The sequence below is a fragment of the Perca fluviatilis genome, chromosome 11, assembly GCF_010015445.1.
Source record: "Perca fluviatilis chromosome 11, GENO_Pfluv_1.0, whole genome shotgun sequence".
NCBI lineage: Eukaryota > Metazoa > Chordata > Actinopteri > Perciformes > Percidae > Perca > Perca fluviatilis.
In genome coordinates, this window is record NC_053122.1 from 29,735,066 (window position 1) to 29,761,484 (window position 26,419).

A 26,419-nucleotide genomic window follows, 5' to 3' on the forward strand; every position below is an offset into this window, starting at 1 on the left:
GGAGGGGAGACAGTCTTGGCTAAAATAGAGCCCAAAACTAATGAGACTCCTGAACAGTACGCTAGGCGTGCACAAACCGACTGGGTTGACGTAACCGGCACCCATCCTAATCATGATCTCGCTACTAGATTGTTATTTAAAGCTGCAATTTTGGCGGGTGTCTCTGATTATGTACAACAGGCTGTAAAAGACACGCAGGGACAAACACGCTTGCATATTGATGAGTGGATGGATCTAGTGTGTCATCACATGAATAGAGAGAGAGCAAAAACCAAAAAAGAGGATGAGTCTGTCTCTGACATACAACTTCGCTTGCTTAAAATACAATTGAAACAGGCGGAAGATGCCCTTAATAAGGCAAAGAAAACAAAGACTGATGTTCAGGCCCCACAAGTGGAGTCTCAAATGCCACCTCCCTTTCAACAACAGGCACCCCAGTATCAGCGCCCTTATTATGGGTCTCCAGCTCAAAACGCTTATCAGCCTCCTCAGGGTCAGTTCCGTGGGCGTGGTAGAGGAAGAGGTGGACCGCGGGGTGGCCATCAGAAACAGCCACAAAACCAGGCACAGCAATTGTGTTATACGTGTGGCAAACCGGGACACTTCAGGAGGAACTGTTACAGTAACAGGCAGGCCGCACAGGGTTCGGTGCAGCAGGACATTTATTACCCTCCCCAGCCGACAGCGCCCCTGGTGCCAAATCCACAGGCTCTGCCTCCAACGAACCAAGCTCCCCAATGGCCCCAAACACAATGACCGTGCCCAGAGAACCCTGCAGCCCCACAAACTGGTCTTGGAGATCCAATGTTGACATGTCAAATCCTCAAAGCTCCTGTAGATATAATTGACTGTGGTGCACGTTTTTCTACTATTACTACACCACTTCCAGGTTTGACACTATCACATCACAGCACCTCTGTGGCAGGGTTCTCGGGTCATGCTGAAACTGTATTCTTTACACATCCTCTTCCTACTACAGTGGGGCCTGTAGAGTTTTCTCATTCCTACCTCTTCACGACATCCAGTCCTGTCAATCTGATGGGAAGAGACATTTTGAAAAAACTGGGAGCTTCTATTCTGTGTGGCCCGCTGGGACTTACTGTCACTTTGAGAGATGGGACTGTACTACACTGTACAGACACTTCAATGTACGTCACCAAGAATCTTGTCCTCGCTCATCTGGACAATCCCCCGCCAAATGAAACGGCTGACATCTATTGGGGACTGTTGAAACCAGAGTCACCACAAGGGGGAGGCATTTCTTCTTTGTTCACTGCCTGGAAACCTTGGATTACCTCCTTGCATCCCTACCTCCCGCCTGCTGATCCTCATCATGTCACACTGAACTACCTGAGGACACCTGATGAGGTGTATGAAGACGAAATTCCAGACATACTAGACACTCTTTGGGACATTTCGTCTCCCTGCCTGTATGTCGGAAAAGAGGGTGTGGCATCTGAGGTAACACTCACAGAGGACCAAGCTTATTGGTACCGCCTGACTGATAGCTATCCTCATGTATCACTAGCCATCCATGCCAAATATGAAGCCAGACAATTAGGGCCAATGGTAAAACGCCTCCGCTCTCTTACTGATTGGCAAGCGACTTTCTGCTCCAATTTGTTTTACTCTCCTTCTGAGCAGGCATGGAAGATTAGCACACTTACACATGACCAAGTTGTTATTCAGCATGAACAGTTGTCTCGATTTCATGGTAGGGAGCGCACAGACCATCCATCCTCCGCTGCAATGCTTGACACCCTCCCTGCGTCTCTTTGGTCATCCTGTCCCACTGATGTGGGCCACACCCAGTCTACAGAAGTTAACTTTGACTTAGTGCCAGGCACTACTCCCATTCATCAGCCCCAATATCCATTGAAACCTCAGGCTGATGAAGGTATTGCAGATACCATTTCAGGGTTGTTGCAGGCTGATGTACTCAGACCATGTACATCCCCGTGGAACACACCCATTCTACCTGTACCCAAACCAGGTACAGAAGGCAAATACCGCATGGTTCATGATTTAAGGGCCATTAATGCAGTGGTGGCAACACCACCACTAGAGGTTCCAAACCCTCATGCGTGTCTCTCCTCACTCTCTCCAACTCACTCACATTTCACGGTGATAGATCTGGCTAATGCTTTCTTTTGCCTACCATTAGCCCCAGAGCTACAAGACATTTTTGCATTCACATTCAGGGGACAGAAGTACACATACAATCGCATGCCTCAAGGTTTTGTACTCTCCCCTGGTCTTTTCAACCATCACTTGAGGAACATTCTAAATGTGGATGTTCCACCGGAAGTCGTGTTGATCCAATATGTGGATGATTTGTTAATCGCTGCCCCGTCAGCAGAATTGTGTTTGTCTTTCACTAAAACCATTTTGGAGGTGTTGGCACAACATGGTTTCAAAGTCAGTAAATCCAAAATCCAACTCTGCCGCTCAGTTGTAACTTTTCTGGGCAGAGAGATTTCACACGGCTTCAGAGACATGTCACCCAGCCACCGTGACTCCATCCTGCACCATCCTCTCCCTCACACGGTTCGGGATATGCTATCATTTTTGGGCCTAATCGGTTATAGTAGGAACTACATCTCAAACTTCACTGACCGCATTGCACCATTTCGCGCTATGATCTCATCAGTAGGGCATCGTAACCTCAAACTTCCCCTCACATGGTTGAAAGAAACTGAAGATCAGTTTATCTCTCTGAAACAGGACTTAGCGTGCGCGACCTCTCTCGCTGTGCCTGACTACAAAAACCCATTCTGTTTGGATGTTTCTGAAGCAAAGGGGGTGGTCAACGCCTGTTTGTTTCAGAAAAAAGAGGGAGGAAGGAGAGTACTATACTACTACAGTCAAAAACTTGATTCTGTCAAATCCAGCCAACCACCCTGCGTCAAATTTGCTGCCGGAGTGGCAAAAGCCATTCAAAAAACCGCACACATCATTATGGTACATCAGCTAACAGTACTAACGACACACTCGGTAGTTGCATTCCTATCCTCAAAAGCATTTACTCTGTCTGGCACGAGATCATCACGAGTAGAACACATTCTGACTATGCCCAACCTCATTTTCACACACGATGGAGTCAATATGGCGGAAGGGATGATGACAGGTGAGCTACATTGCTGCGAGAGCAAGAGAGAGACAGATGTAAAACTAAGGACAGACTTATTCAGCGAAGCAATCCCAGGGGAAGAAGGTCCAGAAACTCTCTATACCGACGGCTGTTGTTATAGACATGAGACCAAAGGACTGAAAGCCGCATATGCAGTGGTGAGACAGCAAGTATATGCAGCAGTGAGGCAAAAAAGAGGGCCAGCACACGAAACAGTAGTGGCGGGAAAAATCACGGATAAACCCTCAGCACAAAGGGCAGAACTGAAAGCACTATCAGAAGCACTGAAATGGGGAAAGGGAAAGATAGTGAACATTTACACCGACTCTGCTTATGCTCATGGTGTGATCCATTATGAACTGAGCAGATGGTATCGAGCAGGGTTTGTAACAGCCTCCGGTACACCCATAAAACACCAAGACATAATCACAGAGCTGGCAGCCAATCTGCAGCTACCTCTGAAAGTGGCAGTAGTGAAATGCAAAGGACATCAGAAAGGGAGAGATGATATCATACATGGAAATGAATCTGCAGATGCAGCAGCAAAAGAAGCAGCTGGTTACGGGCCCCAAATATACCAAATGACCACTACACAACTAACTGATTCTCCTGAACCACAACCGCTACCACTAACTATTGAAGATATAAAAACATTGCAAAACAGAGCAGGACCATATGAGTGGGGAGTGTGGACTGCGAAAGGAGCTATCAAAAAAGATGACATCTGGCGCGCTCATAATGGTAAGATTGTCATACCCTCGGGTCTTCTTCATTTATTGATCAAACAAGCACACGGACAAACTCATTGCGGGAAAACTCAAACAGTAAGAAACATGGAACTGATGTGGTGGCATCCACATATGGTTGAATCCGTTGATCACTACGTTTCTCAGTGTACAACATGCAATCACCATAACGTGCGCGCAACACTGAAACCAACCATGGGAGCATATCCGGTGCCGTCGATCCCATGGTCAGAAATAATGATAGACTATACCGACATGGGACCTGACCAGCGCATAAAAGGCATGAGGTACCTATTGGTCATAATCGACTGTTTCACAAAGTGGGTGGAGGCCATCCCCACTAAAAATGAGGATGCCAAAACTGTGATAAAATATCTGATCAATCAACATATTCCTAGGTATGGCCTGCCCAGAATCGTTAGATCAGATAATGGATCTCACTTCTCCAGCAAAGACCTGGCAGCTGTTGAAAAAACTTTGGGAATAAAACATGCATATGGGAGTGTATATCACCCTCAGAGCCAGGGTAAAGTTGAAAGGGCTAACCGCACCATCAAAGAAAAGTTAGCTAAGTGCTGCAAAGAAACTGGATTAAAATGGCCAGAAGCATTGCCTATAGTATTAATGAGCATGAGAGCTTCAGTGAACAGCTCTACAGGTTTCTCTCCCCATGAGTTGCTTACAGGGAGAGTAATGATCTCTGCCGATGTCCCAGCCCTCAGCGAAGAAGAACAGCTGGCTATATCTCCAGGTGAGTACCACACATCACTAAAGGCATTAGTCAGTTCTTTGTCTCACCAGGTCCAGGAGAAAGCTGAGGAAGCTGCCCCCGAAAAGCCCAGAGATCCAATCAAAGAAGGAGAGTGGGTCTGGCTACGGGTCCTGAAACGCAAGTGGAATCAGCCCCGTTGGACTGGGCCACACCAGGTGGAAGCGGCCACGTCACACTCGGTGAGATTGGTGAAAAAGGGTTCCAACTGGTATCACCAGACACTGTGCGCCAGAGCCTCCGATCCACAAGGTGCAAGACCTTTGGACAAGGTCGCCAGAGCACAGACCCCGGAAAAGAGGAGCCCCGAAGCAGTGTCAAGGTAGGGGACTGGGTGCGAGTCAAAGTCCACAAGAGAAATTGGACCGAGCCCAGGTGGCTTGGACCGTACGAAGTGAGGGAGGTTACCTCACACTCTGTCCAAGTAAAAGGCAAGGCAGGAGCTGTTTGGCACCACCTGACACATTGTGCCCCAGCACCTACACCTTCCCGTGATTTGAGGGAAGTTAGAGCTGATTTGATCAACAATGCCACTCCCGTTCAAACTTAGACAATCAGGCCAAGGGAGTGAACCCAGACCAAAATACTACTATGGATACACATGGAAGGTTTGGGTAGGGATGCTGATATCTACAGCCATACTCGTTACGTTGTTATTCTGGTTCATAGATACCAAATATGACAGAGGAAGAAGGGAGGTTCAGGTGACTAGAACAAAGGGACAGATCACATTGTCATTTATTAGGGGACACACAGGCACAGCCCTATTAGACCTATGCGACATAGTGCCATGCACCACCAAAGACAGGACAGAGGAAGTCATATACATATGCGTCACGACCAACTCAGACAAGTGGTGTGGCAGTTGGAAGTGTGCCATAGCTAACACAGGCTCAGATTGGGGAAATGTGGGATGTGAACCATATGATACAATGCTCCTTACAATAACACATAGGGACCTGAAATCCAGACTGAGTGTAGGTAGAAATCAGGAAGGACGATGCCAGGAACCAAAATGTAATCCTATATATGTGACGCTGAAGGATCCAAAACCAGAGGATGCAGGGACTTATGTTATGGGATTGTATGCTAAAGGGAAAGATCCGTTAGGACAGTTCATCATTCGAGTCACAGACCATGGAGTAATAGTACACTGTCCACATCCATTACTGTCCAGGTTGACGCAATGAACACAGGTATAGGTGTCTTGAAAGACTCTAAAGGGCCATTGGTAAAATATTTGAACCTAGAGGACTTTACCATTGAGGAAAGGTTGGAGATGGAAACTGGTTTCACACCCTCAGGTAACACCTGGCTCAAAATGATGAAATATACTGCTAGAACGCATAAAATGTCTGACTGTGTTATCTGTGCCAAAGCAAGACCTCATTTGGGGACAGTACCATTCCCACTCTCACCGGTGGACAACCCTATTGGTTATAATTGTATGTTAAGTCTTTACAGTGATGTGACCATGGAAAGTGAGGTCTGCAGGACCCTGTCTCTCCTGTATCCCAGAGTGCGTGCAATACAACCGCCTCCAGGAGTGGTCACCTACCCTGGTAACTATACTTGCATCACACAATCCAACAGCTATACCATGAATGTGGGACACCTACCTAAGAAGTTTTGTATGTACACCTACAACACATCTTTGTTCGCTCCCAATGTCACACAGCTGATGTTTAACAATCAGAGTAAGGGACTCGCTGATGTCTGGTGGATGTGTGGGACACAGCCCCGTCTTAGACCATCCTTACCTGCTAAATGGGGGGGCACCTGTGCCTTAGTGTCCCTATTATTGCCGATTACCATGCTTCCTATTAACGCAAGGAAGTTAGAGGAGACAGTACAATCTACCTATCACAAACATTCCTTGAAGAGGGCTAAAAGAGACACTGACTTGGGTTTTGGTACATGGGGAGACCCAAACACCCCGTTTGGGTCTATAGATAATAAGGTGTATATAGATGCAATTGGAATACCAAGGGGTGTACCAGAGGAGTTCAAAGCTCAGAATCAGATAGCAAAGGGTTTTGAGTCTATACTGCCCTGGATAACTACAAACAAGAATGTGGACTGGATAAACTGTATATACTACAACCAGCAGAGGTTTTTGAACCGGACTAGGGATGGCCTGAGGGGTGTGTCCGAACAATTAGCCGCCTCCTCACTCATGGCACTTCAGAACCGTATGGCACTAGACATGTTGTTGGCAGAAAAAGGGGGTGTGTGCCACATGTTTGGAGATGCTTGTTGTACATTTATTCCCAATAATACTGCCCGAGATGGTAGCATCGTTAGAGCCTTGGAGGGGTTGACCTCTCTAGCCAATGAACTAGCGGAGAACCCGGGTGTGGCTGAAAACCCCATCACCAGTTGGCTGGATGACGTTTTTGGCAAATACAAAGCAACTGTGCTCTCCATGCTTATGTCCGTGGCAGTGTTTCTGGGCATATTGGTGTGTTGTGGATGTTGTTGCATCCTTTGTTGTCGCACTCTGGTGAACAGATGGATTGATGTGGCTCTGACCAAAAAAGATCCCAAGAAAGATGCTCCTCCAGCGTACTCCATGCCCCTGTTGGGGATGGAGGACGGTGATGAGACTGATTCAGACAATGAAGGAAGTGAATCACCAATGTAATGCTATGCTAGATTAACCTTGCTTCTTTTTCCCCTAGTGCGGCCAATTGTTGAATAGTTTAGTGTGTTTAGTGGAAAAGCACCATGATAGCTTAGTCATGCAAAAATGAGAAAAGGATAAATGTTGTACGTGCAGAAAGCAGCACTGTATGACGGTGGTCAGAAAGCAACAAGAGTGCAGCAACAAAGTTAATATCAGTTTGATATCAGTTTAACCATGAAAGTAAGTTACTCCTCAATCTGTGATGGACAACAGTGGCGCATTGTTCTTTCTGACCATCAGCATAATTAGTCTGCCTAACAACTGATGAAGAGGGCGTGTGCCAAGAGACTGGGACCAGTCTGTGCACCAACCAGGGGAGGCTAAGTCTAAACCACGGTACTCCTCCAACTGTTTTTCTATCCTCTTTTCCTGATCCTACTTTGCTTCTCAGTTTTGCGTGTGGCCCCAATGGCTTTTTGATTTGAATTAGTCCGAGTACAGATAATTCATATGGTAAACAGATACAGATACAGATAATGCTGTACTCGCTCATCCCTAGTATTTGCTCTCCCGGGGGCGGTTCAGCGAAAAGAGGAGGCGTGTTCAGGCGCAAATGTTCTCTGGTGCTATTTTGCAGTTTCAGAAAACAATTCCGCTACTGACCAGGAAAAACCTAGTTTAAAGTCAGTGGCGCAGTTATTCAGATGCTATTTTAAGGGCGCATGCTTGGCAATAATGTAGTGTGCGCACAAAGCACATACACTTTGCTTCTGTCATCTCACGGACGCAGTAGGTCCTATTTTTGCAAAGCAAGGAAAAATATTACCACACGAGGGAAATCATTGTGGTGTCCATGAAGATGTGAAAAAGATGGGCAGAAATCTAGTATACGCATTTAATCAAATTATTCAGGCTAATTGATGACAGATCAAACTAACCTGTTTGACCAATAGTGGCAAGACACATAGGTATATAAGCACACCTGACAAAGTGGGTTGTCCGTCAAGAACCAGGAAACAAAATTCTGAAGACTGCAAAATCACCTTTGCCGTCACATAAGTTTATTAAAAACCTTCCACTTCAACTTATCAGTTAAGTTGCACTTGCTCATAATGTTTCTATTGCACAGTGAGATGGAGTACGTCTTGGGACAGAGAATAAGACGCAAGAGGGAGAGGCTCTACCGGCCCAGACAGACCTATTTCTCCCTCAGTGAGGAAGAATGTAGGCGTAAGCTAAGCCTGACCCGTCTGTGACAGATGTCTGCCATCTCCTGGCAGATGAGCTGGGGACTGATGCACCCTGTCCATATGCCTTCCCCGTTGCAGTAAAAGTTACAGCAGCACTGCATTTCAATGCGTCTGGGTTGTTCCAGCACCCCCTGAGCTCAGTTACATCAGGTGTAGTCCAACATGCTGTGGAATACATCCAATTCCCCGTCACACCTGACAGCCAGGAAAGAGCGAAGCAGGCGTTTTGGGCAAAGTATGGGTTCCCTGGCGTTTCCCGGTGCTATAGACTGCATCCATGTGCAGCTACGTGCCCCATCACAAAACGCACTGACATACTCAACCGCAAGGGAACCCATTCGATCAACATTCAAGTGATTAGCGATGCTAATTGTAAAATCACCCATGTTTGTGCAAATTACCCTGGCTCAAGCCACGACTCATTTATACTGGCAAACTCTGCCATTCCTGCCATCTTCGAGGGAAATCTCCCCTTGGATGGGTGGCTGTTAGTGGATAACGGCTATCCGTTAAAGACATGGCTGATGACACCATTTATTATGCCAGCAACAGAGAGTGAAATGCTATATAATCGAAAACACACACAAACACGCAGTGTAATTGAACGAACATTCGGTATACTGAAAATGCGCTTCAGGTGTTTGGATCGGTCAGGAGGCACTTTACAGTACAGTCCTCAAAAAGTCGCAGCATTCTTTGTGGTGTGTTGTGTTTTATACAACATTTCCATGAATCATGGATGTGTTGATGATTAGAGGACTTAAGGAGACGTGATGTTGAACTGCATGTGCCGATGCCACTTAACCCAAATGCCCAGCCGCAGCAGCAGCACGGGAGAGGAGAGCGTATCTGACAGAAGAGCTACATCGTCTACAGTGAGGTAAGCAAAGTAATCTCGGTCTAATGTTAGACTACATTGCTAAAATATCACCATGCATTCATAACCTCGTGATTCAGCCCAAAACATCGGAAAGTGTCTTTGTGAAATTTCTTTATTTGCATTTTGTCATAAATCTATAGCAAACTGTAACTGATACAAACGGAAAATGAAAAGTTGAGGAGATTTAAGAGAGAGACTACTTATTTTTCCCTCCTCTCATCATAGGCATGCAACGCACGCCACGGCGGGATTGGACACTCGAGGGTCCGGGAGTGGCAATGCGCGATGTGCTCCTGGTGAGGCAGGTGGACGGAGATGGAGTGGGGGGAGGAGGAAGTGGCATAACAGGAGGAGGAAGTGGCACAACAGGAGGAGGTGGTGCGTTTGGAGGCCCACGCTCCATGTTTGCAGCAATCCTCTCCAGACTTGAGGAGATGTGCCGGAGAGGCCGCAGCAACATCGCCACCCAGTCAAGACGGGTGTTTATTCTTTGCCGCATCCTGGACAGTTCCAGCATGTCAAACCCGGTTTGCTGGAGCTGCAGGAACGGGTGGTCCTCCGGTCTGACGATGCTGCGGCGTATAGTGGGTCTGGCTTCTCTGCACCTTGGTGGTTGCGCTGCTCCCTGCTCAGCTGGCCCGTGCGCACTGCTCCCGAGGCCAGGTTCTTCTTCCTGCGAAGCTGCGTTACATTGTTTTGATTTATTTTATGGCTGTGTTACATTTATTTCATGTCAATAATGATTAAAAAGCTTTTCAGGCCAAACTCTTTGTATGTGAACTAGATTTATAAGTGTACCTTGGGGTTGAACAGCTGTATCTGCTTGGGTGCCTATTTCCAAGCCTCCAAATCCCTCAACGCTCAGCGGTGAGGGTGGACGCATAGATGTCCTCTGCTGGCGTCAGGTCCTGAGTAGAGGCAGATCCACCTCCAGTTGTACTGCGTGTCCGTTTGTTGCCAGCAAGCTTGGACTTCCCCCGTCTTCTGACATTGTTGTAGCACTTGCGGCACTGGTGCGATGTCCTGGGGAAGCCAGCCGTGGAAACAATTTTGGCAATTTCTTCCCACGCCTGTTTAACGGAAGCTAATTTGGGTGGGTTTCTCTCATCATCATACAATGTCACTTCTGTCTTTTACGGCCCTGACGAGAACATCGTTCTCCTCAGCTGTGAACCGCTCATGGCGTGCGCCAGGCAAATCCGCCATCATAATAGCAATCCGCCATGGAACAAGCGCGCCTGTTCTTAAAGGGAATGTGAGATGATGCTCTGATTGGTTTATTGCACGTTACGCCCAAACCACACCTAGCTACTTCAGACCAACCCATTTTAGATTTGCGTCGGGCGCAAGAGTCATTTATCCCGCCGGTATAATAGCAACAGCGAGATCCGCCCACAAAGCTACTTGCGTTTCGCGTTTGATACTTGCATTTCAGATCGTTAAAATAGAGCCCTTTGTATTACAACACCTAGAAATACATGAACATTACAGCACATGATGTAGCATCGCTCTACTCTACTAAGAAAGAATATACTTTAAAGTTATGTTAGGAGAGTGCTATCTATCTAGCTTAACTCTGTGGGTTTTAGGTTTAGGCCAGTTGTAGATATGACAAAGGGGGAGAAAATTAACACTGAAAGGTGTAAAAAGCCAATACAACTTTATTAGATGGCAATAGTCACAACAATGAATGAATGAGTTTATTGGTCGTAACCAAAAGGTAGGGTCGGAAGCTTCAGCTTACATAAGCCCCCCTTCTCACATTGTTAAGAGTAACAAACATATTAGCAAGGAAAAATTTACAAAATAAAAAAGATAAAAATATTTTATACAAAAAAAACAACTAAAGAACATACACACTTACCCAGATAACTTTCTACATACATGCATACATACAGTGTGTTTGCATATGCATGCATACACTAACCTACGGTACATATATATACACTACCGGTGAAAAGTTTTAGAACACCCCAATTTTTCCAGGTTTTTATTGAAATTCATGCAGTTCAATGTCTTATTGTACTCTGAAATTAAAGAATAGAACAAATGAACAATTTAAGTTAAAAAAGAAATCATGGAATCAATTTATAAACCAAAATGTATTAAGAAATTTTGACTGATCAAAGTAGCCTCCTTTGGCAGATATAACAGCTGAACACACTCATGGCCAGAAGGCAAAGCTCTCGATCTACCGGTCAGTTTTCGTTCCTACCCTCACCTATGGTCATGAAGGCTGGGTCATGACCGAAAGAACGAGATCCAGGGTGCAAGCGGCCGAAATGGGTTTCCTCAGGAGGGTGGCTGGCGTCTCCCCTTAGAGATAGGGTGAGAAGCTCAGTCATCCGTGAGGAGCTCGGAGTAAGCGCCGCGCCGCCGGCGCAGTCAAAAGGAGCCAGTTGAGGTGGTTCGGGCATCTGGTGAGGATGCCCCCTGGGCGCCTCCCTAGGGAGGTGTTCCAGGCACGTCCAGCTGGGAGGAGGCCTCGGGGAAGACCCAGGACTAGGTGGAGGGATTATATCTCCAACCTGGCCTGGGAACGCCTCGGGATCCCCCAGTCGGAGCTGGTTAATGTTGCTCGGGAAAGGGAAGTTTGGGGTCCCCTGCTGGAGCTGCTCCCCCCGCGACCCGACACCGGATAAGCGGACGAAGATGGATGGATGGATGGATGGACACTCATGGCATTCTTTCTACAATGGAAATCAAATATTCTTCAGAAAGTTCTTCCCAACTCTGTTGCAGAAGTTCCCATAAATGTGTGGCACTTGTAGGTTGCTTTGCTTTCACTTTTCTGTCCAGTTCATCCCAAACCAGCTCAATGGGCTTTAAGTCTGGTGACTGTGCTGGCCACTCCATGTTTTTAAGCTTACCATCTTGTTCTTTTTTGCTAAGGTAGTTCTGGCATAGCTTGGACTTATGTTTTGGGTCATTATCTTGCTGTAGGATGAACCCCTGACCAACTCGGCGCATACCAGAGGGTACTGCATGGCGCTGCAAAATGCTGTGGTAGCTGTTTTGGTTCAGGGTGCCTTTCACCCTGTACAAATCACCGACCCTGGATCCAGCAAAACAGCCCCAGACCATCAGGCTTCCTCCTCCATGTTTGACAGTTGATGTCACACACTGAGGAACCATCCTTTCTACTCAACGGCGTACAAAACTCCTGCGTGATGAACCGAAGATTTCAATGACAATGTTTCTTGGCCCAGGCAAGCCTCTTTTTCTTATTCTGATGTCTTAGCAATGGCTTTCTTGCTGCAACTCGACCTATCAAACCTGCAGCTCGAAGTCTTCTCTTTACAGTTGAAACTGAGACTTGCTTATTACAACCACTATTAAGTTGTGCTTGAAGACTGGGCGTGAAACCAATACTGATTACCAGGGCCCAAGGGGAGAGAGGGCCTTTGAAAAGCCTGGAATATATTTTATTTCACCTGGATATTTTCATTTCCTAATTAAATTTCATAATGCTCACCCACTCCTTGCTAATGTGTCAAATGGTTTAGTCCATCTATACGCACTTTGTTTATGTTAGTTCATCTGGTGGAGCGCAAACTTCTGGTGTAGAAATTTTCAAAGAAAGCCAAATCAGGCTACCAAAAAGAAAGGAAAGACAGGAGGAGAGAAAACAAAATGAGGGGAAACAATTGGTAACTGACTTCTTTTCATAGAAAGGTGAGCACAAACTAAAAAACAAAATCCATGGTGCTAAACTGCTTGAATATCTCCGCGACCGTGACGAACTGAGACAACCCATTGAAAGAGCAGAACATACACTTTCAAATGATAATCTGGTTATACATGTAATCTGAGGTAAAAGCTAAATAAATAAACTACACTAACAATGCTGTTTGCATACAACACACCATTGTAATAGCATAATTTAAAACATGTTTAATTTTAAATTAATAGGCTATAATTAGCAATAATAGGCTAATCAGTGTCATAGGTAGCTTGGTAGCTCATCGGTAGATACATATGTGTTGAGGAAAATGGGGGCCCATCAGGACTGCCTATGCATACGGCCCAGAGTCTTGTGCTACGCCCCTGCCTATCACGCAAGCTGTTGACTCTCAGAAACTTGTCTTCTGATTCTGTTGTGGCTTTGGGTCTGCCAGACCTCTTCCTGTCAGAGTTTCCCCCAGTTTCTAAGTGCCTTTTGATGGTGAAGAATACTGTATTCACTGACACCTTGAATTTCTTCGCAAATTCTCTGTAGGAAAGACCAACATTCTTAAGTGTTACGATGGTCTGTGTCTCTTCCATTGTTAATGACGCCTACATAACTAAGACGCCTACATAACTACTCCTTGCCATCCTCCTCTCTTGGACATCCCTCTGGGTGTTCATCACAGCCATTCACAGCTCCAAGAGCAAAGTTGTGTAAGAAGCATGCAGCCATGATAATCATTACCACAATGTCCATCATGGTGTTCTGCAGGTCTCTTAAGCGCCGCCACTTACACTTCATCCTGCCAAATGCCTGCTCAACGATGACCCTCCCCCGACTGATGTTGACATTTTGCTGGTGGTCAGCATCGGTGAGGGCCCTGATGTGGCAACCATCTATCGCCCCAATGACTCCATCAAGGCCAGAGATGCGCTGGAAGACAGCAGAAAACATCCTCTTCTCACAGCCCCTTGCACTGCATGAAAAGTGGGAGTTTCGTCAGTATGCGGCACTGTAGGTTGTCGTGGAACTTCAGGTTTACGGCTGTACACAGCAATTTACAGGCAACACCGAAAACTGCCATGAATTGTCGGAAATTGACGTGGGCCTTGCTTGGCAGTTGTCCCCCCATGACCCCCCCTTCCTCTAATTCTAGGGGAGGCTTTAACATGTAAATGAAAATGCTGTGAGCTATACAAATGCAAATCAGGTGACATTTTTCTAAAAGGTATTAACTTAATTTTAGGAAAATTTCTTAAAATAGATCAGACTCATTTATAGCCTAATTGTAGATTCTTCAATTTTAGCTTGAATTGATTTATTTAATGAAAGTATGCTAGATTAATTACTGTGTATGTCATTAGTAATGACTAATGTTATGTAAAAAAGATACACAAAATAATTTATTTCAACAATTAGTTTTAATCAGGCTTTGCCACAAAGGTAAAATGTGCATTCCATGCTCATAGCTCAACCACTGTGCATAGTGACATGACTACAGTGGCCTTTCTTTGGTCTTGCTCATCCAACATTGTCTGGTGGAATGGAGACAGAGGCACCACTGTACAGTTTCTTTTAAGAACTGTCTTTCTGCTGACACCAAAACACTGTGCTTCACATAAAGCATATCAGCTGTGTCATTGTCATTTGTCACTTAAAATACTGGCAAATTCAGCACCATATTCACATGTCCATGGCATATGAAGCTGTTGGCTCAGCTGAAACGGCCTCATAATCTAGACTTCAATTGTCCTACTATTTAGCTTTCTCAGTAATCCATTATAACTCACTGTAATTCACCTCCACACCAGTGTGTGCACTGTTCGCGCCCTGCTGGTTAATCTGCCCCTCTTTGTCTTTCTCTATCACTCTACCCCCGCCCTCACTGCTACCATTTGAAAATATCGGCGGGACTCGGGAGATGAGTCCGAGAGTAAGAGCAAAAACTCCCGAAATATGGGAATATTTCAGGCCAACTGGTAAAATAGTTATCTGTACACTCTGTCAAACTTCACTTGGAAACACACAGGAGTTGTTCGAGACGTATGGAGCGTTTTTTTTCTCTCCTCCATATCACCTCCGGGGCTCCAAAGATGCGCTCACAGAAATGAAAAAGACAACGTAAGTATATGATTATTAATGAAACGGCGAGCTAGTTTGTATACTGTTTATTAACTCTTGATCGTACAGTGACTGTCTTTGGATGTTAAACAGGCTACTTAGACTTGGCAGTAATGTTTTAAACCCCACCAAGTTTAAACGCGAGCAGCACAGAGCTGTGGCTGCTTTCAGCGCCATTCATTACAGAGCTGAGCGGGTGAGTTGTTTTATAAAAGTGTAGTTTTCTGTCTCGTAATTTACAGGAAGCAGTACACCGTCTTCACAACTCGGAGACAAACTGTAGCAGGCGCTACGAACCGGAGCAAGGGTAAGATTTAAAGAATATGCTTTCATTAAATGATTTGCATTACTTCTTCTGTATAAGGACAAACGTTAATAGATACAGATCTTAAACATATTTTATATATTTGTTTTTTATTTTTTTTTTCAGGTGCATTCGTAGATGTGTTGTGTCCATAAGCAGTATATCACGCAGTACTGATTATCTTTATTGATTGATTTTACAGATGCTGGAAGCGAGACAGAGTGTGCTGGCTGCGCCTGAGGTGGACATTTGGAAGTGCGCCACCATAGACATACAGGACAACGCACCACAGACGTCTGCTAAATGGACCGAATGCTGCCGGTTACCTACAGCTCAGAGGGGGCCGCGAGAGGTTGACGTGGGATATTTGTTGTGTGTGCTGTGTCTCCGATGCTTTGTGTCAATAAAGCTGTATCTTTGAATAAACAGCACGTTCCTGGCAAATCATTTTAATTAGGATAACCATGACATGAATATACAACATAGCATATATGAAATAAATATATATAATACATAAATAAATATATATATATATATATTTTTTTTTTTATTATTATTATTATTATAATAATGGCCCAGGTTGACCAATTGCCTAACCCGTGACAGACCTTTCAACCAATCACAAGAGATTTTTCTTGTTTAAAAGTAGTGGTTTCATCCAATAGTGAGTGAGGAAATTCCAGCCAGGCCAGACGTTCTCTGGCCAGGCGCCTATTCATATTCTAATTAGATCCATTAACACCTCCGCGGGGGCTCTCCATATACGTCATGGTTCGTTTCCGACAATATGTGGCACAGACGAACGTGACGTTCGCAGCCTGTAAATTGTCAATAACTGCCGAAAATTAGCGGGATTTCCGGGCGTTTACAGGCGTTTACAGGGACGGAAATCTCACTTTTCATGCAGTGTTGGCCAAGATACAAAGTTTGCCGATCCCTGACATGATGGTCAGCACTTGTAGGATGACTCCGTGCGTCGCTGACTGGGAAGCATTTTGTCTGCTGTTCTAGTTAGCCATATACCAGAGAAACATGAGGACCATTTTGGGAACAGGCAAAGGAGCTGGTACAGCTGATACCACAGCCCTAGTGTTTGTGCGTGTTGTTTTGTTTTGTTTTGTGTTTTAACTTTGTTTTTTGCAATGATACCCGGATCGCTTTCTCCAGAGAAGAACTCTTTAACATCAGGGGAACAACGCCAGAGGATTTATTTCCTACTTTTCTTCTCCCTTCACTGGAAATTTTGGACTTTCTAGTCAAAGGTGCGCTCACCTTTGCTCACGCAGCGAAACGCCGGAGGAGAGGGAAACGGGCTGGTGCGCTGGTGCGTCTCCGCCAGCGAGGATTACGCACACCGTTACCGGGCATATTTCTCTCTAACGTGCGCTCACTGCCCAACAAACTGGAGGAATTACAACTGCTGTTGGTTGGAAACAGGGACTTTTCTTCATCTGCTGTTTTGTGCTTCACGGAGACGTGGCTCTGTGGATTAATACCGGACTCTGCGTTGCAGCTGGCAGGCTTCCAACTCTACAGAGCGTACAGAGACATGGACCTCTCCGGCAAAACTAAAGGTAGGGGAATCTGTTTCTACATCAATAGCGGTTGGTGCAACGACGTGACAGTGATCCAGCAGTATTGTTCTCCTGACCTGGAATCTTACATCATAAACTGTAAGCCTTTTTATTCACCCCGTGAGTTCCATTCATTCATTCTGGTCGGTGTTTACATCCCGCCGCAGGCCAACGTGCAGGTCGCACAGCGCATGCTTGCCGACCAGATACTATGTGTGGAGCGGACCAACCCGGACTCCCTAGTTATTATCCTTGGTGACTTTAACAAAGGAAACCTCACTCATGTACTACCTAAATACAGACAGCATATTAAATGCCCGACCAGAGAGGAGAACATTCTGGATCACTGTTACACCACAGTCAGGGATGCTTATCACGCTGTCCCCCGTGCTGCACTGGGACTCTCTGACCACGTCATGGTTCACCTGATCCCCTCCTACAGGCAGAAACTAAAGCTCTGCAAACCTGTAGTGAGGACATCAAGGAAGTGGACCAGTGTAGCTGTGGAGGATCTCCAGACGTGCTTGGACTCTATTGACTGGGATGTGTTCAGGACTGCTACCAACAGTCTGGATGAGTACACAGAGGCTGTGACGTCATACATCAGCTTCTGTGAGGACTGCTGTGTTCCATCATGCACCAGGGTGAGTTTCAACAATGACAAACCCTGGTTCACAGCCAAATTCAGAAGGCTAAGTTTGGACAAGTCAGAGGCGTTCAGGAGTGGAGACAAAAACAGACTTAAAGTAGCAAAGTACAAGTTTAGCAAGGCGGTGAAAGAGGCTAAACAACAGTACTCTGAGAAACTCCAAAACCAGTTCTCAGCAAACAACTCTGCTTCTGTCTGGAGAGGGCTTAAACAGATCACCAGCTTCAAGCCTAAAGTCTCCCACTCCACCAACGACCGACGCCTAGCCAACGAACTTAATGAGTTCTACTGTAGCTTTGAAGGACAAAGGGTCGGTCCTGTAACCATCCCCCTCAACACCTCCCAACAAAGGGTCTTCCCTGATTCCATCCCCCGCGACACCTCCCAACAGCTACAGCTACAGTGCATCACCTCCACCTCCCCCTCCCCCACCTTAAAGGTCCCCCCCTCCACCTCCCCACCCACCTCAGTGACGACTCTCTCCATCAATGAGGAAGACGTCAACAGACTGTTCAGGTGACAGAACCCCAGGAAAGCTGCTGGACCGGATGCTGTCTCCCCATCCAGCTTGAAGCACTGTGCTGACCAGCTGTCTCCAGTGTTCACAGACATTTTCAACACCTCACTGGAGACATGCCACGTGCTAGCCTGCTTCAAGTCCTCAACAATCATCCCCGTTCCCAAGAAGCCTAGAACCACAGGACTTAATGACTTCAGACCCGTCGCCCTGACCTCTGTGGTTATGAAGTCCTTTGAGCGCCTTGTGCTTTCACACCTCAAAGCCATCACCGACCCCCTCCTGGACCCCCTGCAGTTTGCCTACAGAGCCAATAGGTCTGTAGATGATGCAGTCAACCTGGCCCTCCACTACATCCTCCGGCACCTGGACTCCACAGGAAACTACGCCAGGATCCTGTTTGTGGACTTCAGCTCTGCCTTTAACACCATCATCCCGGCTCTGCTCCAGGAGAAACTCTTCCTGCTTGGTGTGCCTGACTCCACCTGCAGGTGGATCACTGACTTCCTGTCTGACAGGAAGCAGCATGTGAAGCTGGGGAAAGACATCTCACAGACCATCAGCACCGGATCCCCTCAGGGCTGTGTTCTTTCTCCTCTACTCTTCTCCCTGTACACCAACAGCTGCACTTCCAGTCACCAGTCTGTCAAGCTTCTGAAGTTCGCGGACGACACCTCCCTCATCGGACTCATCTCTGATGGTGACGAGTCCGCCTGCAGGTCGGAGGCTGACCACCTGGTGATGTGGCGCAAGCAAAACAATCTAGAGCTCAACGTTCTAAAGACAGTGGAGATGGTTGTGGACTTCAGGAAGAATTCAGCCCCACCTGCCCCTATCACACTCAGTGACTCCACAATTAACATTGTGGAGTCTTTCCGCTTCCTGGGGACTACAATCTCCCAGGACCTCAAGTGGGAGCTGAACATCAGCTCCCTCGTCAAGAAAGCACAACAGAGGATGTACTTCCTGCGGCAGCTGAAGAAATTCAACCTGCCAATGACAATTATGGTGCACTTCTACACAGCCATCATTGAGTTCATCCTCACATCCTCCATCACCATCTGGTACGCTGCTGCCACTGCCAAGGACAAGGGCAGACTGCAGCGTGTCATTCGGTCAGCTGAGAAGGTGATTGGCTGCAATCTCCCACCGCTCCAGGACCTTTACGCCACCAGGACTCTGAAGCGTGCTGGAAAGATTGTGGCTGACCCCTCCCACCCCGGACACAAACTCTTTGAGCTACTCCCCTCTGGCAGGAGGCTGAGGTCCATCGGGACCAAAACCTCACGTCACAAGGACAGCTTTTTCCCCTCCGCCACTAGCCTTATTAACAAGGCCCGGAAACCACCCTGACTCTCTCCACACCCACCTCTGGCTCTACATGCCACTGTACTTAATCTGCTCTTTTTATCTTAATTGTTACTCTTATTTTATTACATCCTGTGTGTGTATATATACACATATATTTATATATTTATACTTATATTGTCTGTTCTGTTAACCTGTTTGTTTAACTTATTTTAGATAATGTGTGACATGCACCTATGACACCAAAACAAATTCCTTGTATGTGTAAAAAATGTACTTGGCAATAAAGCTTTTCTGATTCTGATTCTGATTCTATGTGAATGAGAAAAAAAAAAACTGCCGTTAATACATGTCTTTTAACTCATGTAACAGTGCGTCTACTACTTTTCGCTGCATTCGCCAGCAAAGTTTTCATCTTGCACAAGTTGTCAAAAACATGCATGAAACATTACCTTTAGTTTTTAAGTTCATCCATTGATAATGACAAAAAAAGAAACCTTAGCAACGTCGCCACTGTTTGTTTTTAGCCCATTTCCTGCTAGCTGGCATGCTAGCTAGCGCGCTAAACTTATCTACTATAACGTGGCTCAAACTTGACCAAAACATACTGAAATATGAGAATACCTTCTGCGTCTTGTATCCTCTTCCTGGATTTCTTCCTCGGTGTTGTGTAAGTGAAGCACATACTTATTTTGGAGCGCCTGGACTCGGCCAGTGCTACCATGGCAACAGCTTTCCGGTTGGCGTCCATGTTTTTTCTCTGACTCGATACCAGAACGTTTGAAGTGTGGAAGTGACGTCATATCCGAGGTCCGAGTCGGTTCGTTGAGAATAATAGAACGCACCATACAATTTAAGATTTAATTCAAGAGTGTAACTTTAACATTCTATAAATAGTAACTTAAACATTCTAGAACTTCTGTCTCAGCAGTTCTAGAATGTTAACTGTAGTTTCAGAATGATAGGTTATTCTGAAACTACAGTTAACATTCTAGAACTGCAATTTGAGCTGATGAGTTTAAGCAAAGGTAAAATCACTGCTTTGAGGATTACAACCTTTTCTTTTAATCTCAGTCCACTTAGTCTCCAGCATAGATATAGAACAATAGATATGACATGACGTCATAACTAATGGCATAACTGTCCGCCATTTTACTAGGGTACTGTTTACAATTGTCACCTATGGCAGCCAGTATGGTTGTCAGCTGTGCAGCACCTAACTGCTTTACCAGAAGGACCGAAGAGACCCAGGAGGCTGGCATTACTTTCCACAGTATTTTTTCTCTTCTTTTTTTAACTTTAAATACAGAAAAGTTGGTGAACTAGCTAGCTAGCTAGTTACGTTACCTAGCATTGCAACGGACCAGCTGAGATGTCAGTTATTGGTGATTGCTAGCTAGCTCTTAACAGCATTTATGAACAGCAAACATCGTTTTAGTTGATTGATTTTTGACCTCAAATAAGACATTTAGTAACGTTAACGTTATAACAGGGTTTTTTTAACACGTCATTAATATTACCCCTACACTGACTGCTATGGCTGATTTCACTCAATTTGTGTTAAGTTTTCAGTAACTTAAAGTTAACAACAAGTACTCTTCTTTAGTCCGAAATCTCATTTTATAATATCTCAAGACAAATCTAGCAAGCTAACGGTACGTTAAAATGTAGCTAACGTTGCACATAGAGAAAAGTTACGTTACATAAATCAACACAGAGCCCTAACTGACCAGCCGCACTTAACGTTACATTTTCACCACCTAACGTTAGCTCCCCAAACATTAGCCATGTTGAATCCTGCGGTCAGTTATCATATATTAACATCTATTGTTGTCAGCTTACCTCATGCCTTTACACAATTTTCCTTTCAGTAAAGCAAATTAAAACTTAATAATCCATGTCTTGATGAGGTAAAGTAACTTCAATCCAGAAATAATTCCTACTTCAGCAGCAAAGTCTCCGCATTACTACCGTAAATGTAATTTCCATAACGTTAGCGCAATGATAATTAAAGACAAGTCCATCAGCAGTTCTGCTGAAGTAATTATAGCCTTTATCAACAAAAACTCATTGAAGCTAGCAAGGCTCTTCAACTACTCCGCTCATCGTCTAAACAAACTCAATGCCGGCCGGTTGACAGGAAGAAAACAAACGTTGAACAGGAAGTAGCGGGGTTGATGGGAAATGTGGTCTTATAGTTGAGATAAAATCTACAGACATAAATAAATGTATTAATAAATTACAGTTGGATGTTTCTCTCATGTGTCTTATCGTAACTACCGCTCTATAGACCATAATACTGAATCTATTTAGGATTTCTACATTAAAAAATATAGTTTAATGTATATTAGCCATTCAGAATACCAAAGACAGTTTTTACATATTAAGTTCAGGCAAACTTGAAAAAATAAAATTATTACCTGCAATATAAATGCAAAATTATGAGATTATCTTTATAATTGAACAAATTACTTGTTCTCTTGGCGCTATATCAATCAAAATTCCACCCAAATCTCTATTTTTTGTTTCTTTCTACAAAGGCACAGTTGTCTCACAGTCATTACTTTGAATTAAAACCACTATTGATGTATTGGTAGAAAAATATAAGGATTATAAAGACAACACAAGCCTCTTTCCCCATTGATTCCAATTGAAGCAATTCTAAAACTTAACCCTGGTAAGATGGCCAAGTGGTTCCATCCTGGAATGGCAAGTCAGAATTACATGTCATATCTATTGTTTTAAACATAGATATAGAACAATTGTTCTATATCTATGGTTTTATATCTATGGTCTCCAGATATACCCTATCAATTAACAATGTAGAACTACAACTTAACATTCTAGAACTGTAGTTAACAATCTAGAACAGCATGTTAGAAAAGTCTAGAAGTTCAACCTAACATTGTAGAACTACAACTCATTACTTTAGAATGTTAAAGTTACACTCTTGAACGACATATTAACAACTTCAGCCTATCATTCTAGAACTACACTTAACATTCTAGAACTTCAACTTGAGCTGATGAGTAAAGGCAAAGATAACATCACTGCTTTGATGATTACAACCTTTCCGTATAATGGCAGTCCTCTAAGTCTACAGTAGGGTGGCTGTGATTAACGTTTTAGAACGGCATGTTGCAATTCTAGAACTTCAACCTAAATTACAAATAACAGGGCATCCACAGTTTTCTCAAAGCTGTCGCTCAACATGGTTTACCCCACCGTGTTAGAAGTGACAAGGGAGGAGAAAATGTTAAGGTGGCCAGGTACATGCTGGAGCATCCAGAGCGGGTCCCAGGTTAGAAGTTTGTCATGTCATGTCAGTTGTTTTTTTCCTTGTGACTTTCTCTAAAAATTACAATTCAAATTATACATGAAGCATTTTTTCAAATATCTCAAGGATGTACTTCCCAACAGCCAATATTATACAATTAAGAATAAAACAATCAATAGTTTTTTGGTTAGGTTCAAGACACCTCTTTTTGCCAAGTCCCACCCCATTAACTTTTGTCTGTCTCTGTCTTGGCCATCTGTTTAATCAATCTAAATCAGACAGAAGAAGCCACATCACTGGGAAGAGTGTGCACAACCAGCGAATTGAAAGGCTGTGGCGTGATGTGTGGTGCATTGTAATTTACAATTACTACACCACCTTTAGATACCTTGAAGATAATGGTCTGCACTTTGTGTTCCTGCCAAGGCTGAACTGGCATCCCCAGCAGTTCATCAGAATGTGGGATTGGTATCCTCTTTCCACAGAAGGAAACAGGAGCCCACATCAGTTATGGGTGGCAGGTCTGCTTTTGGGGCAGCATGACAATCTTGAGCAGGTAAAACATTTTTCCTTGTGCAACACAGGATCATTTATAAACATGTAACTTAATTTTATAAATCTTACAACGTGGTTCATATTTTAGCAGATCGACCCTACAAACTGGGGCATTGACTGGGATGGTCCTGTTGGAGCACCAGACTCAAAGGCTTTGGTTGAGGTTCAACTAGCTCCCATGGTTTTGCAGCAGACAATTTGGGGGCATTTAAGGGTCAATATTGACCTCTTTATGACCAGTGACGTCTTTGGTGTGTCCTTTATTCAGGGCAGGTGCAGTTCTCAGAAAGCTGACCCAGCTACTTAATTATCCAACTGCAGGACTGACAGCCAGACCAACTCTTGAACCAACTCCTGGACCAAGTGCTGGAAGATGTCCCTAAGCACTTGTCTTACTGCTGGTAGCAGCAGAGAGCAGAAGCCAGCAGGCAAGTGTTATTTAAATAAACTCCTGGTATACTTACAAACTTTCAATCCATAGTTTTATGACTAAATAACCTATTTATACCACTGTAGAAGTTTGGTATCATATCGGGCATTATTAGTTGGGTAATGTACAATATACACTCTTGGATCCATTAGCGCCTGCACTAAGCTATTCAGCTGATAACGCTAACTCTCACAATGTTCTATCCAGGTGAAAAAAGCTTCTGGGGGGTTGTTTGGCTCGAGGTCATGGTGCAAAGGACCCTAAAGTGAAATTACTCCGAACCATCACTTTAAATAATGCTTCTACAATCTTGTCATTAAGGTTATTTGGGCCCTACTATACATACTTATCGATTATGTATTTATGCTTTCAAAAAGCAAAGTGAAATATGTTATGAATAAAAAAAATTGAAGTCATAAGGGTGGTGTTTCATAATTTTACTTATTTATGACATGATATCCACAGTGGCCATGGTCAACGTGGAACAATGCTCTCCAACTTGAAACATTCTTAAACTGTAATATATTTTGCAGAGTCACCTGACTGCTTTCCTGCTCATTTGATAATTCTTTTGTGTCCTTAAAGTACTCCTAATCCTACAACCTGGGGCCTGTTTCACAAAAGCAGAATATATAAATCCAGGATAACTGATAAAGCGAGGCTTGACCTAGTCTAATCTGTGCATCCTGGCTTGGTGCGTTTCACGAAGGCCAAGCCAGGCTGAGGAGGAGCGACTAGGTCGAGCCAGGCTGAAGTCATTCAGATAGATGCGCGTCCACGGCTTTCCTCAAAAGACCGCAAGGTCGATCACAGATTTACTGATGCCAAAATGGAGAATACGCATTGTACATACTTTATACAGAGTGAGCAGCAGCTTCTTGTGGAAGTATGTGGACGTGAAACACATTATTTGTATAAAAAGAAAAGAAACATGGCCGCTGTAATGAAACGATCACGGACCGACTGAATGCGTAATTGTAGCCTAAACATATACATTAACTGACCACTGCTCTGAACTGAAACCGTCATAATCATTCCATTCAAGGATTAGGCTACTAATCATTTTCACAAATTAACAGTTGTACTCTTTGCCTTAAATGTAAGCAGAAGATAATGTGAAGATAATGAAGATAATAATTTACAATGAAGATACATTTTCTACAACGCCAGAATATGATGCGTAAATATCTCTTTCACTCTGTTCCTCCCTCTCTCTCATGGGCTAAAATATAAATTTCCTAAGTCATATTAACTTCCACTGCTCGCTTTTAATGCAAAGTGTACAACTGTTTGTTTTTGCAAATGACAGTGACTCATTGAATGGTTTCAGTTAAGAGCAGTATTTCATAAATGTATATTTTTAAACTATCATTCAGTCGGTCCGCTATTATCTGCCACGCTTTTTCTCGCGTTTCATTTCTTTTTTTTTTATATTCTTTTTATTAAACATTTTAGTTATTTCAAACAGAAACATTAAAACAAAAGCAGAAAAACAGCACAGAAAATAATAATAATAACCATATCTATGGGCTTGTGGACAATTTACATACAGCATCTCGTACCTACATTTTATCCAGGTTGTGTTTATGACCTTTTAATCTTCAGACATTTTAAAATATTCTCCCATTTTTTAAACAGGTGCGATTTACCATTGAGACAATACCTCAATCTTTCTAGAGTTACAACTTCAAATATCAGAGATTTCCACATCTGAATAGAGGGGGCATCGCTACCAACCCATTTGACCATTATAGCCTTTCGAGGCAGCATTAGGAGAAACTGAACAGTCTCTTTGTGAGCTCTCTGAAGGTCAGGTATAAGCCCCAGTAGGCACATGAGTGGGCTGAGTGGGGCTGTCTGTCCTGTCACCAAACTTATTTCACTGCATACTGCCTGCCAGAATACCTTGCACTCCCAAAGACAGTGATATCTAGTGCCCTTAGCTGAGTTACATTTAGGACAGTTCGGAGAAACACCTGGAGTGTATTTACTGTATATATAAGGTGATCACTGATATGTAAACATTATGTAGAATATTGAACTGCATTTCTTTGTATCTATTACAGATGGATATTCTAGAAGGCAGTCTTACTATTTCCTCCCACGACTCAGAGTCAATTGACATTTTAAGCAGCATATTCCAAGTTGTTCGTAAGTGTTTCAGTTTGTCTACCGTTAGAGTCTGTAACTCAGAGTAGAATCTAGACACAAAACGTCCACGTTTCCGACAGTCCAGTAGAGTTTTTTCAAGCAAGTAACAGTTTGTTGGTAGCTCCAGGGATCCAGTCTTTGATTTTACGTAATGCCTGATCTGGAGATACATGTAGAAGTCTTTGGCAGGTATATTATATTGAGATCTTATATCTTCAAATGTCTTCAATTTACCTTTGTCCCACAGATCATACATTCTCCTGATACCAACTTCTTGCCATGACTTGAGATTGAGACCAGCGCCCTCTGCTGTTAAATCTGGGGTATCTACCAGAATTGCAAGAAAGTTAAGAGCCTGAGACTTGCCAAATGATTTCTTCAAAATACTCCATGCCTTGATAACATTGTTAATTAGGTAATTGTCTTTGACAGCAGGTGGCAGTTCTCTTGCACGTTTTCTGC

General features: G+C 44.2%; 1 protein-coding gene across 1 annotated transcript; it reads left to right on the forward strand.

Moving 5' to 3' along the window:
• The first annotated feature begins 454 nt into the window (after nucleotides 1-454).
• LOC120567688 lies at nucleotides 455-8,527 on the forward strand. The gene is made up of 5 exons (XM_039814656.1): nucleotides 455-806; nucleotides 980-3,871; nucleotides 4,562-4,967; nucleotides 7,157-7,285; nucleotides 8,401-8,527. The coding sequence occupies exons 1-5, from the start codon at nucleotides 455-457 to the stop codon at nucleotides 8,525-8,527; spliced, it is 3,906 nt and encodes a 1,301-aa protein (XP_039670590.1).
• The last annotated feature ends 17,892 nt before the right edge of the window (nucleotides 8,528-26,419 follow it).